Source organism: Megachile rotundata, chromosome 2 (genome assembly GCF_050947335.1).
Source record: "Megachile rotundata isolate GNS110a chromosome 2, iyMegRotu1, whole genome shotgun sequence".
Classification (NCBI taxonomy): domain Eukaryota; kingdom Metazoa; phylum Arthropoda; class Insecta; order Hymenoptera; family Megachilidae; genus Megachile; species Megachile rotundata.
The window spans coordinates 23,086,691-23,105,646 of NC_134984.1; the positions used below are offsets into that span (position 1 = coordinate 23,086,691).

Genomic DNA, 18,956 nt, shown 5'->3' on the forward strand with positions numbered 1-18,956 from the left:
ATTGCTAGTGTGCGTAAAGGTTTATACGAATATGAAAGAAAACCCCATCAATGAGCCATATAAAAAAGAATTATATAACGAAACTGTACTGTATCATTTATTGGATTGATAAATATATATATATATATATATATATATATATATAAGTATATACATATATTCATTGTATACATACTATTGAACCCCTTTTTGAATGGTTGGACCTCCGTGTTACATTGAACATATTCCTTTCATCGTTTATATTCCTACTTCCCTGTGGGAAACGCTCTTAAAATCAAAACGCTGTTGAAAGGAGATGTGTACATAATAAGATTCCGATAATGTATGGATATCATTTTCATTTGGATGTTTATTTATAAATGAGGTGACATGACATGCGCCATGGAAAATAGGGCACAGCAATGGCTTAAAGAAGAAGAAAAGACCATCACGCATATAACTACTACTGTTGTTTGTTCCGATGATCAATGCATTTTGCTGTAATACCTTTCGCATGTCCAAAAGTCGATCTCTCTCGTTCCAATGTAACATTTATAATTCTTCGAGATACGTGCAAATCATACGCATTCAAATGTTGTGTTTAAAATTACAATTCAAATGTCACCAAAGCAACAGAGAACGCGTTCTCGATTCAAGGTAATGTTTCATTTTTACTTGTCAGTAATTACTTGCACGAGGTTAATTTGTTCGGAATACATGTAATTGTTTACATATAAATCTATACAGGTGCAACAAATTTAATTTTAAGTTTAATATCAATGTTACATTTGATTACTATTTATATTACACTGTACTTAATTCAGTGTACTGAAAACAACAAAAGTAATTTTTTCTTTCTATATAATTATCAAACTTTTGTATAAAACAGTTTGAAATAAAACATTTATAATATTTTGAATGAAGTATTCAATGAAATATATACATTTTATTAAGTAAAGTATTTCTATTCATGTATCATAAAAAGAAATAAGCTTTCAATTATATTTTCATTATATGAGATCAAAAATGTCATACTTTTAAATATACTGACTTTTGATAGTTACAATTTATACAACCTTGTTCATTGAAAGAAAAAGTAGTACAAATTATTGTTCATATATTAGTAAGAAAAGATAAAAATTATAATGGCATAAATTAAATTATTGAATTCTAATGATTTCTGTTATAGTGTTTGTGATATAATAGTAAATTACATGTTTATTGTTAGGTGATAACTCCATTTCGATCATTGGTTCTCTGTGGTGAAAGCAGACAAGAGATGGAAGATTGGCTAAATGCGATAAGAACAGTAACAGAGAATCGTTCTCAGACAGATTCTGATATTGCCGAAATGCTTAATGGTAATCATCATTGGCATGCAACAAGTCATGCAAGACCAACATATTGCAATGTTTGCAGAGATGCTCTTTATGGTAAATAAAAATATTATTTCATTCATAGTATATATTTATAAAGATATTTAATTTTGTTATGTAAAATAGAACTTCGTCTTTCTATTATTACTATGTGTTTTCCTAATTTTTCTATTAAATACAAGGTCTATATTATAATACTTAAAAAAATTGAATCAAAAATATAACTATCAGATTATATAATTTAATTTATTTCAATTAATTTTTATTTTATTATTAATTTCTACTTTCTAGATATTAATATTAGAAATAATACGTAAGTATTAATTCATGTATCATAGGTGTTACATCCCATGGTTTAAGTTGTGAAATATGCAAATATAAAGTTCACAAGCGATGTAGTATGAAAGCAATAAATAATTGCAAGTGGACCACATTGGCATCTATTGGCAAGGACATTATTGAGGACCAAGATGGGGTATGTATAAAATCTGTAATTCAACCTTTTTTTAAAATTCCTCTAAATGATTAATAAAAAAGTTATAATATGTATTACATACATAAAACTGTATAGTCCATTTTTGGATTTTTTTACTTAGAACATTACTATGCCACATCAATGGATGGAAGGCAATTTACCTGTATCCTCAAAATGTTCAGTATGTGACAAAACTTGTGGCTCTGTGCTCAGGTATAAAATTATAGCCATTCTATATTAATTAGTTTTCAAAATTTTTATTTATTTCATATTTCATTTATTTAGACTTCAAGATTGGAGATGTTTATGGTGTAGAGCTACGGTACATACAGCATGTAGACCTGCCATAAGTGTTAAATGTCCATTAGGACCAGCTAAATTGAGTGTAGTTCCTCCTACAGCATTGCATAGTATAGGTAATATAGTTTATCACATCTTGATAATATTGCTAGTATTGTATTATATTTCCAAATTATGTAATATTATAGATATATGCTGTAAGTGCAGAAACGTTCGGTAAACGGTTACAAATAGTGCTCGCTTGGTAGTCGCAGAAAAATCCCTAATCATTGAATAGCAGTTACAATTAAGTTCCAAACCTGCAACTACTAATCGAACATTACTGTATATTTTACATGCAATGAACTTTTGCTATATGCAAATTTGTAGATTTGAAATTTTCAAATTTTTGAATTTAGAAATTAAAAAATTTATAATAAAAAAAGAGGGCTACTAGTGATCGTGCAAGTGCTTATAACAGGAAATTTAGTCACTGCACTACATAAAGATGATTATATAGCGAAACTGTACTGTATATCTTCTATTAAATTCTTGTATACATTAATATTCAATAGGTAGCGATGAAGCTTGGGAAGCTATTAGACCTACTGGATGTAGTCCACTTTTAGTATTTGTAAATAGTAAATCTGGTGACAATCAAGGTGTTAAATTTCTTAGAAGATTCAAACAATTATTAAATCCAGCACAAGTATTTGATCTTATTAAAGGAGGACCAGGACCAGGGTAAGATTTGTTATAAATTGTTTGGCAATTTTATAATAAGCGAAAAAATCTTATGAAGAACTTATAATGAATAGGTTGAGATTATTTCGTCATTTCGATCCATTTCGAATTTTGGTATGCAGCGGCGATGGATCTGTTGGTTGGGTTCTTTCGGAAATTGATCGTTTAGGAATGCATGTAAGTAGAAAATTTACATGATTTTTTGGTTTTGTAAATATTAGCTAATTGCATGAATTTAAATTTTAATTACGTACTGTACATATATAGATTTATCTTAAATATAATTTTGCTATGCAGAGGCTGTAATGCTCTGTAGAGTTAATATTGAAATTTGTTCATGTGCACATACATAAGCATGAACATTAAATATGATTATAAATACATTTAGAAATCACATAATGACATGAGTAAAAAAGTGTATTTCAGATTAAATAATAAAAATGAAGTTTATTTTTCGACTATTGCATGCTTGCATTTTATTATGATTGTTCAGAATGTTATAATATCCTTCCATATATATGCAAAAATATTTTTATATTATAGTTTGCTTAATCCTTCTGTGAAAATTCCACTATTGTAATTTAAAATCAAGTAAAAATATTCTTCTTCTCCTCTACAATATTATCATTTTAAACATCACAGTAAAAATATATATACATGAGCTTACAAATCTCGTGACAGAAATAAGTATAACTTATTTTTAATACATTGTTATAATTAATAAATATTTTACAATTTATTTTTGCTAAAAACTAACTCAATGTTTTATAGCTAATACATACTTACAAATTATTTAAGAACTAATAATATGGCAGTATTTTTAATAAGTAATTCTGTTATTTATGCCATTTATTTTTTATTCCTAACATAGTTATAGGAATTTTACCACTCTTCTGTCCTAATAGAGTTGTGAAAATTAAATTTCAATATTACTAATGGTATAGTATTTGCCAATTTAATTGTTCCTACAGATTCTCTATTGGATTAGCAATCAGTGTTTCAAGTGGTCAAGAAGGATATTCTTTTCTTTTAAAAATCATTTTATTGTGTTTGAAGTATATTTGGGATTACTGTACATACCTTGTATGTTCTTCAAATATTTAATAAAAGAGATAGGTTTTTCTAAAGAGTTCTGTATATTTTACCCATTATTTTCCTTTCAATAGTAGTAAGGTTGCATATTTAAGTCATTTATGATTTTAACAACTTTGTACTATTATTTTCCATTATAATAGATAGTAATATAAAGTTTTGTATAACTTTTTTATTTCCCCAATCTAACAAATAAATGGCTTCCTTTATGTCCTTTAGCTTCCAAGTAATAAAAATGTTATTATAAAAATGAACATTATGAAATGTTATGTAGAATGCAAACAGTTTCAAAAATAAGTCTCCCTTCTGGAATTTAACTCTATCAAGTAATTAAATCTGTTGATTTGAAAGTGACAGATATTTACTATGTGACAGACGTGAACCATTGAACTATTAAATTTGTGTAATTCAAGTTTATTTAAAATTAATAGATTTGCATGTTTCATGGAAGGGTTAAACGAATAATGATAAAAAGCTTTAATATTTTCCACAGCATGGCGTGTCTCTTTTATAATTTTATTTCAGATGATACTGGTGTTTGGTATTAGGATTCTTTGTATGCGTGAAGCTTCATTAACTTTATTTGTAGATGGTAAGTGTAAAATAAGCACGCATTTTCTTAGAATTCTTGAATGTTTTTAATATTTGTCATTTAAATAATATAAATATTTACTATTATGATATTATATATTACATACCTTTTTGTATTACATGTTTTTTACATATCTTTGTGTGATTTGAAAAATATATCAGTTGTTTAAAGACATTTATTTTTTTGTTTAAATTAATGAAATCTTCTTATCACCTTCATTATTCAGTTAAGACAATGGAGTTAAGTTGAGAGATTTTCCGTTTTTAAATTTTTAAAGGAATTGTGTTGGAACAGACTGTACCACATGTAGACATTCTACCACGAGGTTTATTTCAATTGAAATTTCTACTTTTGCTTTGGTAAGCACAAGGTTCTAGTACTTTGCAATGAGAAATTTTATTTCAATGGAATTGAAAAGTTGATTGAGTTTGATTGGAAAAATGTATTACAATAAATTGGGACTATATTGAAAAGCAATTAGTAAACTTATACAATATACATTTTCCAACATTCTTTTTCTGAATGTTTAACTATTGCTTTGCTTATTTGCAATGTATGTTGCATAATAGGTAAAAGTTTATATATATTATAATATAATATAATATAATTCTCAAAGTTTATGTAGATTATTCATCATATTTAAGTGATAATATTTAATTTGTAACAGGAGCATATTAAAAATGATTATAGATATGATAGTAATAAACATTTACACGAACTTTGGGATTTGCATACATGAATATAATTGTTAATTAATTTGTAATGTATGTTTCTATAAATACTGTAATAAAATTAATGTTTTTTACATAAAAATTTAAAATAGAAGCAGTGCCAAGTTGGAGTGCTACCTTTGGGAACAGGAAATGATTTAGCACGGGTATTGGGTTGGGGGTCTTCTTGTGATGATGATGCTCATTTGCCCCAACTGTTAGAAAAATATGAAAAAGCAGGAACAAAAATGCTTGATCGATGGAGTGTTATGACTTTTGAACGCAGCATATCTTTACCATGCCACAAAGGTGTGATAAGTCCATCTAATACAATGTTAAAATCCAACATTGCCCATCAGTATGAGAATAATATTGTTACTCATGTAACAAACATTCTAGAATCGGATCAGGAAAGTGTAGTTTTATCTAGTATTAGGTAAGTATTCCACAAAACAATACACTAATGCAAAAATAAACATTATTATAATGGAAAATATTATTTACAGAACTTTGTGTGACACAGTAAAAGATTTTACAACATATATAAAGGAGAATATAAACTCAGAGGACCAACAAATGGAAAATAAATGTAAAATACTTCAGAAAAAGCTTGATTTATTGTTACAAACTTTATGTAAAGAAGAAGGTTACTTAACTGAAACTGTAGAAGAAGTCGATAATATTACTTTAAATACAGACATTTCTGTTTCACCCGATAGTTGTGAAAAAGGAGTGTTAGAAAAGCCAGAAAAAGACATAACAAATTTAAAAAGGCTTCAGAGAAGAAGACAACTTATGGAGAAAGAATGTGTAATATCAAGGTAAATATTACACTTTGACATTATTGTTTGAGTATTTTTCTATTGTTTGAATAATTTCTCCATCATAGATGCAACAAATAATTAGTCTTTTCTGGTTCCCTAAAATTCATAAAATTATTTTTTATTAAAATTTTAACAAGTTCTCCATAATCACATGACAATTATCTTGGGACACTGCATGAGGAAATCTCATGTTTATCTTATTAATTTTAGTCATCTTTATTGAATTATAGAGTAAATAGTTTGAAACGAATTATAAGACATTTAGTGGAGTATTCACAACTGGCTATGGGTGATCAAATTAACGCAGACACGAAGCATACTTCTAAAATAACAGACACAAGTATTTCATTAGATGATAGTACTGTGTTAAATTCAATGTCAAGTAAGTTTATGTACAAATAATCTTTTTTAGAATTCATATAATCTATTTCTTTGTTTCATAAATATTAAATTACATTGTAGGTAAAAAACAACTGGATATTCCTGGTTTAAAAGTGGACCATGTTGACAATTTATCTATTGAACCATTAATAGAATCTATAACAAGTTCCGATAATTTAACATGTACTAGTCCTACTCCTAATGTAACTTCTTTAAGTCCAATACCTGACCTTAGGAGAGATTCTCAACCTGAAGAGTTGTTAACATTACCTGCTCCTGATGGTTTTGCTGATAGTAGACGAAACAGTGAAAATTTTCCACAAGGGTAGATATATACTTTTTAATATACATTATTAACAAAAGTTAAAATCATTTTATTATACTGTAACTTATATGTTGCATAAAATACAAAAATAATAAAATATATTGATTTTTGCTTTTAGTTCACTTGATTTTGATGTGCCTACAATTGAGTCTCAATCTACTAACAATCAGCAAGAAACAGAAAATCTAATGTCTAATGATCAACAAATATCTGAATTTAATAATATAAAACTTTCTTCAGAATTTCCAACTAGTGTTACAAGAACTACGTTTGATACGAGTACACCTTCAGATGATGCTACTATGCAAGATACTATTATTTCTCCTGATACAGAGTCATTCCAATCTAAGCATCTATCCCCAGAACATACAGAAAAATTTGAAAATAGAATTAAATGTGACAGTAGAGGTAGCTGTAGTAACAGCATTATTAGTACAGACAGTACAATTTCTGATACACTGGATTTTAAGAACTATGTAATGCGAAGTAGTGAAAGTGAAATTGGTAAGTGACAAGTAATAAATTTTAATAATTCTCTTAAATTTTGAACTAACACAATTTGTTATTTATTTCAGTTCGTATAAGTAATGACATATTTGATTCTACACGAAGATCTGATAGTTCTGATATTGGACATATTGATTCTCCTGATAATTCAGATGTGCTCACTAGTGATATACAAAATTCTGAAAGTTTAATCGATGATTTAAGTTCTCTTGGACAAGATTTGATTAGCACAATGATAGGAGAAAAATATGACTCTGTGAGAGAATGTTTAGAATCTAAACAGATGGAAAAACCACAGAAACCTTGTAGTATAGCACAGTTTGTAGAAGGCAATGATATTGCCAAACGATCATTTAAGAAGCAATCAACAAAGAATTCTGTTTCAGAAACTGAAGTAAATTATTTACTTATAATTAATATTTTATCATTTATACAATTTTTATCATAAATGTATTGAAATATAATTTAAATTTGTATTAATTCCTAATAGAATAAAGCCAAGGATAACATAGGATCATCTGAACAGAACAGTCATGATTCTCGAGATCGCAAAACATCTGATTTGTTAAGTCCTGTTTGTTGTTTTACTGTTTCTGCGGATACTACCACAACAAATGAAAAACCTAGTAATTTCCCACCAACGATAAGTGTTATAATTAATCCTCCCAGTCCCTCAACATCAATTGAAAGTCAACATGATTCAGACAAGGGATATAAAATGAGTCCGTATTTAAGACGATATAATGATGAAAGCATGGAAAAATGTAAGTTAACATTCCATTTATTAATTCATTGCCATAATTTAGTAAAGTCCCGGGTAATTAATAAGATGTACTTCTTATTTTTAAACATTTTTATTTTAGTACATGATTTGTTTATAAATTATTTACAATAACTCTTCTAATGTTGTTATCTATATTTATTAATCGGTTTCATACGTAATTAGTAAGTGTAGAGCTACCAGAGTCAGGTTTTTCTCCTCAAGCAACTCGACGAATTAGCAATGGAAGTCTGTTAAAAGCATCGGAAGTAGTCTCTCTAGCTGCTACAGCTGCAAGATTTGATGGTTCCAATGCAAGTTTGCGTCATGAAAGAGTAAAATCTGTTGACAAAACTGAGGATGTTAAAAAACTTCCAATTATTAATCCTTTAGTTCAATTACCTATGTGGCCAAGTAAGTAAAAATATTTTGCTTTTATGTAGCAAATACATATTTGCATATCATTTATAAAAATGATTTACAAATTTTTTTCAACAATACTATATTATTTAACAAGATTTACTTTTCTTTGTAAACTATCCAGTTGTTTATGCCTTTAGATGTTAGTGGAGGATCAGGTCTTATTAGTCAAGCATTGCTTGCAAATGCAGATGCACTTTGTGCAGCAGTATCACCATTAATGGATCCTGATGAAACTTTAATGTGAGTTATATTATTTTATATTATTTATAAAATATATATTGTTTATAATTAATTGTTTTTTAAATTAATCAGGGAAGGTTATTTTGAACGTTGTGTTATGAACAATTATTTTGGAATCGGCATTGATGCAAAAATTAGCCTCGACTTTCATCATAAAAGAGAAGAACATCCTGAAAAATGTCGATCACGGGCAAAAAACTATATGTGGTATGGTGTATTAGGATCCAAACAATTATTACAAAAAACATATAAAAATCTTGAACAAAGAGTACAGCTAGAATGTGATGGTCAACGTATACCATTACCGTCTTTGCAAGGAATTGTTGTATTGAACATTCCAAGGTACAAATAAAGATAAATATATAATTGTATATGAATACCTTTCGTTCATAAAATTACGATATTTTTACAGTTTTATGGGTGGTACCAATTTTTGGGGAGGCACGAAAGAAGGAGACTTGTTTCTGGCTCCTTCGTTTGACGATCGCATATTAGAAGTTGTGGCTGTATTCGGATCTGTTCAAATGGCTGCATCACGACTTATTAATTTACAACATCACCGAATTGCACAGTGTCAAACGGTTCAAATTAATATTTTGGGAGAAGAAGGAGTACCTATACAAGTCGATGGTGAAGCATGGATACAGCGTCCTGGTATCATACGTATTATACACAAAAATCGTATGCAAATGCTTTACCGAAATCGAGTAAGCAACGTTAATCCTTAATAGAATTAAGAAAATGCAGATTTAAGAATAATCACAATTATAAATTCTATTTTTTAAAATGTAGGCACTCGAGACGTCTTTAAAAACGTGGGAGGAAAAACAACGCAATACACTTAATGCAATATCTCAATCAGCGTCTACTTTAAATAGTACACAATTACAATTGCAATCTCAAACAAAGACTCCTTTACCAATACAGAGTAAGCCGTCACATTTAAACGATGAAGAAATGTATATATTGCTGGGTTTTATTGAGGCAGTTACAACTTTAGTTAAATGGGTAGAAGTTCTTATTATATCACATCAAAGTTTGGAACCTGATTTGTCTCAAGTTGCAGCACGAACAGACCAAGCACTTAAACAATTATATTCGGATGGAAAAATAGTGCAAGGAGTTAGTATTATTTTGTGATATTACCAATTAAATTTAGAATTAGGTTGAAATTGATTATAATTAAATATTAGTTACTGCAGTATTCGAATAATTTATCAATTGTATCTAATATTGTTTAATAGGACAATTTAAGACCACTTGTAACAGAATTGGTATCAGGTGCAAGACAACTTTACGAAGATTCATGTGAATTACTTAGAGATAAAGCACATAATTTAGTATGTATTTTATAATTTATGTATTTATTCTTATGTCCTACAAACAATTTATTAATCATTAAATTTGTTTAATGTAGAAGATACGAGAAGGTTTAGAGAACAACTTATCTTTTTCATTAGCCAATATGGAACAAGAATTAAAAAAATGTACATTTGATGAAGGTGGCACAGGATTAGTATACTTACAAAATTTAACATCAGATGAACAGGTATAGTTTTGATTTAGAATAATGATTTTTATATTACGTATTTAATGCAGTAGACGTTACTAAATTAGTATAACATTCTGAACCTTTTTTTTTAAGGGAGATAAAAAAAATCGACACAAAGGTTTATTCTGGTTGAAATTTCGACGTTCGGGAGGTAATTCTGGAGCACACCCTGCTCGGGAACAAGTTACTACATGGGGTGTGCATGAAGTTTGTTCTTGGTTGGAAGGTCTACAGTTGGGTGAATATACTGATAAATTCGTTTCTCATGATATACGTGGTAGGGAATTATTATCATTAGCCCGTAGAGATCTCAAAGAACTTGGTATTACTAAAATAGGACACGTTAAAAGAATCTTACAAGCTATTAATGATTTAAATAATTAGGTATACGACTTCAATATTTCAAAGTATAAATCATACAATCAATAGATAATATATTATATTAGTTAATAATTATCGAAAAATACAAAATTATAAACGTACATTAATAATTTACAAGAATCATTTGAAAACTAGAACTACAAACGTTATGTAATACTAAATATGCAATATAAAAAATGTAGATATTCTCATACAAAAAGGGCACTTACTGTGAGGTAGCAGTGTTATACAAAAATTATTTTCTACACTGCTCTATAACAAAATGATGTTATTAGTGCCAAACTGTTAATCTAACGTTATGTTAAGCATGCTATATTCATACTTAATATAATACATTTTAATGCAATGCCATCATAAAATAACATTGATTATGCATTTATACAATGAGTAAGATTTTAACGGTAATTTAATTAACAGTATAATAATTTACTGAAGAGTAATTTATATTTATTCCTTTGTATATTGTACAAAAATTAAAGACTTCAAATATTATGTATTAATGCAAATCATATTATAAGTTTAAGAGTATGTATTATGCCATTATTTATTACTTTTTATATTTGTTAGATGTTCCGAGTTTCAGAATATTATGTTAAGTTTACTTAAAACAGTATTAATATATTTAAAAATTATATTCTAAATATTAGGTATGAACTGAGTATTGTCAATTATATCATTTATATAAGTCATTCTATTTGTAATTTATATTAATTTACTGTGATTTTAGTTTTTTTTGTAAAAGTAGTAATGTTTATATACTATGAGTATGTATATGTATATATTCACACAATATATACACAAGATACTTTCAAAATAAAAGTATATCATAGAGGAATTTCATAACAGCATAATGATAACAAAACTTGAAGTAAAAAGTTATTTTTTTTATAATGCTTAGTGTTAGAATTCAAGTATAAATATTGAGATATTTCTTTTATAATAATTTCATCAATGAATATTACTGTATTAAGTTACACTTGTTTTTGAATAACGTCGGATATTGTTTGATAAAATGGAAATTAAGAATTAATGAATGCATAAACTGTGATTCTTTAACAAATACGATATGGGTTTACAATTGTTTTTTGTATTTAATATACACATTTGTACTTGCTTACATAAAAAATGTATTTTTAATATATCATTTAATTTGACAAATATTTCATCGACATTTCTGCATATTTTTATGAGTTAAAATTATTTACCTTGGAATATTTTACTGTGAATTTTATAAAATGAGTTAAAAATATTATACTTTCGTAACAATTCATCATTTTTACTTAACATCTTTAAAGTATTTAAGATGCAAAACTGAATAATATTACATGTGTATATAAACTGTGAATAATCAGGTAAAACCCATATAATCTGTGAAATAACGAAATCTAATAAAAAAAAATATATATATACTTAAAATGTTAATAGTAAACAACTGAAATCAATTGTTATTATATATTTTTGTTATTTATATTCAAAATTTCATTTGTACTTACGTCTGATTCATATTAAATTACATTATATGAAATATATATACATATATATGTATATGTACAGATGTATGCGCATATATGCTTAATTATACAAAAGATATATACGTATACATATATGTATATTTCACTGTATACATGTCATTCTGCTGAAATTTTTTTATGTATTAATGCTTTGTGATTACAACTTTTTAACATAGCTAAATTGCTATAACAAAATTGTACTTGAGAAACATTTTTAATGTATAACAATATCCTTAATGAAAGTGAGATTTAATCAATATAATCATATACAGGGTGGTATATGCAACTGTTCTAAGTCCTAACTCTTTTCTTAGTGTACCTGGACAAAAATGTGGTAGAACTAACATTTCTTTCTAATTCCACCGAGAAATGACCTCGCGCTATGATTCGTAACAGTTGCATTAGACCTGTATAACAATTGCAAGAAAATAAATTAACAATCATGATAATGATAATAATAACATTGACAATGATAAAGTAAAAAAGAACGTGTGTAAAACACCCGCCAATGGCAATAAAAATATCATGTACAAATTTATCGGAAAAGAAACAAATTTTTCAGATGTATATGTTTGAAGAGAATGTTACTATAAAGACAATTGATGGAATGTGCGATCGACAAAATTTAAATGTTATAGATTCTTCTAAATAGTACATTTATTAAATAGAAAAGTATTTAACATAATTTCTTATAAAGAAGCACGTGAAACTAATAGTATTGCACTTTCTAATGGCTATTGCCAGTATTTCCATTACAACTAATTTATAAACACAACTAAACAATCACTATCTTTCAAAGATGTATTATTATCGTCTGTGACTAATTTATAAGAGTAAGGTCGAGCATCAGGATGATTTTTAGGAGTAATGTCATATATTATAACTCAATGAACAAAGGTGAAATGTTATTTAGTTTAGGACAACATACAGTATGGCTTGTTTAGACATTTTTAACAAATTGTTATTTGGGTTGTAATGTATCACTTTGCTTCAAAAAAATGTTCTGGTATTCATTTCTGTATTGAAGGTTGAATACACCTTTATACATATATTTCCTTCTGTTGTTTTTCATATTCTTATAGAATAGAATAATGAAGATTGAAACTATATTAAACAGGTACTGTTTACTATACAATACATTGATGTTTGATAAATACTTCCATCTGTGCACACATGACCTATATGTGCACATGTATACGTTTGTTTATAAATTTGATAATAACATTATATTGCATTATTGCACTATATTATAGTATAAAACGTTATACTATTATTACTGGTGGAAAGCTGCCAATTGTCACAATGCTTTAACCTTCGAATGTCAAAATATGAATGCTAATGTCTGGGACAATTATGATTCATTCTAAGATTTTATAAATGCATTCTAAATGAAAATTGTTGTATATTTTATAAACTTCAATTTTCATCTGTAGAAGTGTCATTGTGTTGCTACCACATGGTATAATATAGAATAATGTAAATAGGAAATATATTTGCTTATTATAAATCAGTAATATTCAAAACATTTAATATTCATCATTTTATTTCAAAATAATAATTAATGTAATGTTACTATAATGAGTCTCAAGTGTCCTAATCATAGACATGCGAAGGTTAATCATTTAGTACTCTTTTATTGTATGTACCATATACATTACAATGTTTAAATCTGACTTGTATATATATTTACTTCATTTCCATAACATTTAGTAGTAGTTAAACATCCAAATATTAAATTAAGTATTAACATCTGCATAATTTCTATATTAAAAACGAGTTTCCCTTTTATATTATTTATTCATTGATAATAGCCACAATGATAACAACAAGCAATGTATTTTTAAATATTTTTTTCATCATTATTATTATCATATTACTATTTGTTTATATATAATATGTAGAGTAGATTGAATATAAAGGGATGTACATATAAAACAAGCAGGTGTTACTACATGATTTCTTCTTTGTGATGTAATTTTACAGCTGTGCAACAATGAAATTAAAAAAAAAACTTTCAGATTAAATATCAGTAGACTTATTGAAGCTTATCTAGCTTTGTAACACCTAACACATTTCATTAAATAGTAATACAAAAAGTTTAAAAATATAGTAAATCTTATTAATCAATAAATTAAAAATGTTAAAGGTACATTAAAGGGGAAATCTATAATTGCAAATAGCCCTAACATTTTGAATGATTCTAATGTTCTTTGTAGGAAAAGAAAATAGTACTTCATTATATGATATTTAAATTGTTTTTTAAATATCAGCCATGTTTTAGGACAAAAATTATGAAATAATAACAGTTGCAATATAATAACAGAACTTTTCCAATCTATAGAATTTGATGTAGTACTATTTGATGCCTTGCCTTTTTGAATTTTATCAAATGCTCAATTTAAATCCCAAAGTTAATTAACTCTTTTATGTAGATGTGTGTTTATGTATGTATGGATGTACGTACAAATGAATGAATAAATGTATGTATGTATGTGTGTATGTATTTATATATGAAAGGTTTAATTAATTCCAATGTAAAACTGCAAAGACAAAAGTGCCTATTCTTAAATTTTCTAATTCTAAATGTGTACTTACATAACTGACATTATGCTATCATGTACTAACTTCAAAATTGTATTATGCATTCCAAATTGTATATTGTAAATAATAGTCAACTAGAAAAATAATTTGCATGTGATATTTATTTGAGATTATAGCTGAAATGAAAAGATAGTATACTCTCATTAGTTATTTTATTTAAAGAAAATATTATCTTATAGCAATAAAGTTAAAGGTAACAAATGTAATGTAAATGAATTATCTAAATGTTCTAGAAGAAAATGCATCTCATGTACTTAATATTCCTGTATCATTTATTGAGCCATATAATGCATTAAAAAATGCAACAGTTGAATTATATATACTTAAACAAAATAATTATATATATATAGTTATAATTATACGTACTAATAATATAATTATTTTTTGTTTATAATTTATTATTTAATTCTACATGTAAGTAATACAGCTCCAAAAATACATTTTAACAATGTCTTTCTCAGAATCATTAAACTAAACGTTATAAATCTAATATTAGTTACATAAGCTGAACATGTTTCGTAAAACAGCTCTATAATAAGTGCAACTACGTCTTTTAATTATGTAGATTCTACATTGTAAAAACAACTATTCTTGTTTAAAATAGTTAAAACTGTAATTATATAATAAAAGCGTAGTAGTAGAAACTGTATTTATACAATGTCTTTTATTTATTCACTACTGTTTAATAAATATTTCTACTGTTTTTATTGTCAGAAGTTATTTAAATATTGGAATTATATTAAATACCTAAATTGTTTTAAAAAATATGTACACCACGTAAATGACAAATTATTTGTGCTAAACAAATGAAAAATTCCATTAATAATAAAAACATTTATATATTTAATAATAGTTTTAAAACCAAATTTATAGTATTTAACGTGTTTTACTTTATATATACATAGGATAGGTAAAATTAAATACTTGTTTGATGGTTTTAAACTTATACAATGAGATAGATGTTCCATCAATTTCGTTAAAAAACTGACTAGATATCTAAGCTTTTTATTCTACTGAAAACGTTCACTGTGTGACGTTATGCCTGTAACATTTTATTACATTCTTCATAATAAATGTTTTATTAAACTCAAAGCATAAATATTAAAATTTAATGTTAGTTATAAACTTACAAATTGACTGAATCATATATTCAATTTCAGGAAATATAGTGATTTATTCTGAACAATGTAGTATCTTTTCCTAAAATTTCAATCATCTCAGCAACTGGCGGACCTTCCTAAAAATGTAAAAATATATTAAATGTATAAAAAAAATGGAGAAAAGTAATTACAACACTTAATACTTACTTTTAAACCACTAAGGATAAAACGCAGATGTTTCATAAATGTTGCATATGGAATGCTATGTTCAGCAGCAAATTGTTTTAAGTAACTGTTCATCCATGACTTGTGAAAATGTTCAGTGTCAATTTCCAGCAATTTGTTATTTAATATTTTGAACGCATCTAATATATAATCAAAAATAATAGTATAATGAAAAATATAATTTATTATGTAATAAAATGGAACAAATAAAAATTATACCTGAGTACTCGGAATGAACTTTATCTTCAGATGTAGCTGGAATGATCCATATAAAGCTCATTTCTGGAGATATTAAATCACTCAACTTAGATATTCTAGTTTGTGCCCATTTTAATATTGTAATTATATGATGATCATCTAAATGCAAACTTCCATCAATTTTTCTGAAACGATGTTTAAAACATTTGGAAAGCTCTAAATACTAAAAAAAACTTAATATTTGTAACAAATAGTAAAATTCATACCTTTCTGAATACGCCTCCATAACAAGATTTCTAACTCTTTCAACTAAAAATTTATTATTCTTTTCATTTGCTAATAATTTTGACATTTCTATCTTATTAAATTCTAATAATTTCGGTGGTGAAAGTTTATTAGAAGCTACTTTTATTTTAGAAATATTAAACTGAAACATTACAAAAAAGAAATTAAAATAAAGTAACATATATATATCATATGTAACTATCATAAATGTATCATATATGTATGAATTAAATTAAATTTAATTGGAACTTTAATATAGAAACATACTTGTTTAATTAATTCTTCATAACTATTAATATAATGAGCTCCACCCCTGTTATCAAAACCACCACCTGCATGAATAACATAATTTAGAAGTGCTAATGGAAAGATTCCTTCTTTTCTGAAGTATTCAATGTTTATATCATTTTGTCTTTTTGATAGTTTTGTTCCGTTCGGGTTTAATATTAATGGTAAATGTCCATATACAGGAGGGGTCCAATTAAATGCTCTATAAAAATATAATTTTTATTTTTTTATATTATGCATGAGAGTGATAATTATACTTACTTATACATCATTATGTGCTTAGGTGTAGACACCTGCCACTCAATTCCTCGTAAGACATGAGATATTCCCATTAAATGATCATCAACAACATTTGCAAAATGATAAGTTGGATAACCATCTCCTTTAATAATAATTGGATCTCCTTCTCTACTTCCTATATCATGTTCTATTTTACCATATATTATATCATCAAAACATTCTATCTCAGAAGACAACTGCAAGAATGTACAAAAATGACTCTTTAAACTACAGTTAAGTAAGGCAATATTATTTGATAGTATTTTAGCCTACCTTAAATCTAATACAATAGGGATCTCCTTTCTTAAGTTTTTGTTTCACTTCATCATCACTTAAATGTCGACATCTATTATCATATTTAGGCACTTGTCCACATTTTAAAGCTTCTCTTTTTAATAACTGTAATCTATTTTCTGTGCAAAAACAGTAATACGCAGACTGATTATTTATAAGTTTAAGTACATGTTCCCTGTAATTTAATGAGTTATGAATTCAGAATGTGAATCATTTAAACAAAAAATTTACTAATAGAATGTATAAATAAATGAAATATTCAATTTAACAAAATCTTTCATTTCTCAGAATAAGAACTAAATAACTTTTATCGCTATAATTTTTAACATACTGGTATATTTCAAGTCGTTTTGATTGTAAATATGGGCCAACTGGTCCACCTCTTAGTGGGTCCTCATCAGGTATAATTCCAGCCCATAATAAATCATTCTCAATTTTTTCTATTGCTCCAGGTATGCACCTAGATTGATCCGTATCTTCGATTCGTAAAATAAATGAACCATCATTAGCACGAGCAAATAAATAGTTGTATAATGCAGTTCGTAAACTTCCTATATGTAAAAATCCTAGAAATAAAATATATTTTATATACATCAATAGTAAACTGTTCAAGAAAGAAATAAAACCTGTTATAATAAAAACTAAGCATTAATACAAGTACATTTCTCCACATTGTTTTATAGTAAATCATTAATGAAAGAAGAAAATAATCATTTTACATACCAGTTGGACTAGGAGCAAATCTAACTCTCACTTGAAGCTTTTTAAAAAACCTTTTCTGTACAAATTGTACATTTGTAATACGAAATATGTTACACTTCATCTTATCTTATTGTGATGTAATGATAATTAAAATTTTATTATGAATACCATTAAATTTCTCAAAAATTGTCTTAGCTTAGATCACAGTAGTATAACTTTATGAAATGCATTCATATAAGTAATCTATTTTTTAAATTCACTAATTATATGCATAAGAATAGGTTATCGGCAACGTATAATTCATTTACGCTTTCGCTTACGTTCGATGTATGAAATAAGTGTTCTTATTTCTGATACGTGTTCCATGTTTTATCAACTTAAAAAAATATCGTATAAAACAAATATTAAAATATTAATTTCATTCACTTTTAATAGTTTCTAATGTTTATATGTTTTAAATGCTGTTAAAAGTATATATACATACAAATGTGTATATATATATTTAAAATACAATATAAATATATTTTATATTTCAAATGTTTTATTTGCATTTTAAGAATATATTTCTTAATTTTTAGCAATATTTATGTTCTTTTAACTACAGTTTTTAATATTTAATCAAAATAGCCAGCAGAATAAGTTTATAAACAAAAATTTCACTACTTAAGAAAACATTGAAAATGATATAAAGGTTGTAGCAATCTTTTCTTATTTTTATACAATTTGTAGTAGCGAATAACGTAATATCAGTGAGATATAAAAGTAATACCAGTTTATAATAAAATATGCCCGATGAAATATTTACATTTGGCGCTGATAACAAGTGATTGGTC

General features: G+C 26.4%; 2 protein-coding genes across 4 annotated transcripts; one reads left to right on the forward strand and one right to left on the reverse strand.

Annotated features, from left to right (window-relative positions):
* The first annotated feature begins 170 nt into the window (after nt 1-170).
* Nucleotides 171-11,700, forward strand: LOC100881065 (diacylglycerol kinase eta). Its single transcript, XM_012293813.2, has 22 exons — nt 171-636; nt 1,208-1,412; nt 1,694-1,830; nt 1,952-2,043; nt 2,116-2,246; nt 2,685-2,853; nt 2,928-3,030; nt 5,361-5,683; nt 5,754-6,068; nt 6,302-6,453; nt 6,534-6,777; nt 6,896-7,281; nt 7,353-7,678; nt 7,775-8,048; nt 8,231-8,458; nt 8,605-8,707; nt 8,780-9,049; nt 9,120-9,414; nt 9,500-9,829; nt 9,952-10,047; nt 10,125-10,256; nt 10,353-11,700. The coding sequence occupies exons 1-22, from the start codon at nt 598-600 to the stop codon at nt 10,641-10,643; spliced, it is 4,641 nt and encodes a 1,546-aa protein (XP_012149203.2). The 5' UTR covers nt 171-597; the 3' UTR covers nt 10,644-11,700.
* GluRS-m (putative glutamate--tRNA ligase, mitochondrial) lies at nt 8,291-18,594 on the reverse strand. 3 transcript variants are annotated; one of them, XM_012293812.2, is made up of 10 exons: nt 18,145-18,594; nt 17,753-17,987; nt 17,401-17,596; nt 17,110-17,324; nt 16,828-17,050; nt 16,542-16,702; nt 16,297-16,460; nt 16,060-16,217; nt 15,883-15,989; nt 8,291-8,386 (listed from the first exon to the last, which is right to left on the reverse strand). In XM_012293812.2, the coding sequence occupies exons 1-9, from the start codon at nt 18,242-18,244 to the stop codon at nt 15,909-15,911; spliced, it is 1,533 nt and encodes a 510-aa protein (XP_012149202.1). In that variant the 5' UTR covers nt 18,245-18,594; the 3' UTR covers nt 8,291-8,386; nt 15,883-15,908. The 3 variants fall into 3 exon arrangements, with proteins under 3 accessions (XP_012149202.1, XP_076395351.1, XP_003707042.1); XM_076539236.1 differs by lacking the exon at nt 8,291-8,386 and adding an exon at nt 14,035-14,868; XM_003706994.3 differs by lacking the exon at nt 8,291-8,386 and adding an exon at nt 15,579-15,794.
* Between the last annotated feature and the right edge of the window lie 362 nt (nt 18,595-18,956).

Bases quoted from the DNA above. Each gene is read 5' to 3' on its own strand.
- LOC100881065 (XM_012293813.2), top strand. From the start codon at position 598: ATGTCACCAAAGCAACAGAGAACGCGTTCTCGATTCAAG. The intron at 6,454-6,533 runs GTAAGTTTATGT...ATTACATTGTAG, and splicing joins TGTGTTAAATTCAATGTCAA to GTAAAAAACAACTGGATATT. The intron at 9,050-9,119 runs GTACAAATAAAG...ATATTTTTACAG, and splicing joins GTTGTATTGAACATTCCAAG to TTTTATGGGTGGTACCAATT.
- GluRS-m (XM_012293812.2), bottom strand. From the start codon at position 18,244: ATGAAGTGTAACATATTTCGTATTACAAATGTACAATTTGTACAGAAA. The intron at 17,988-18,144 runs GTATGTAAAATG...TTTTATTTCTAG, and splicing joins ATTTGCTCCTAGTCCAACTG to GATTTTTACATATAGGAAGT. The intron at 17,325-17,400 runs GTAGGCTAAAAT...ACATTCTTGCAG, and splicing joins CCTATTGTATTAGATTTAAG to TTGTCTTCTGAGATAGAATG.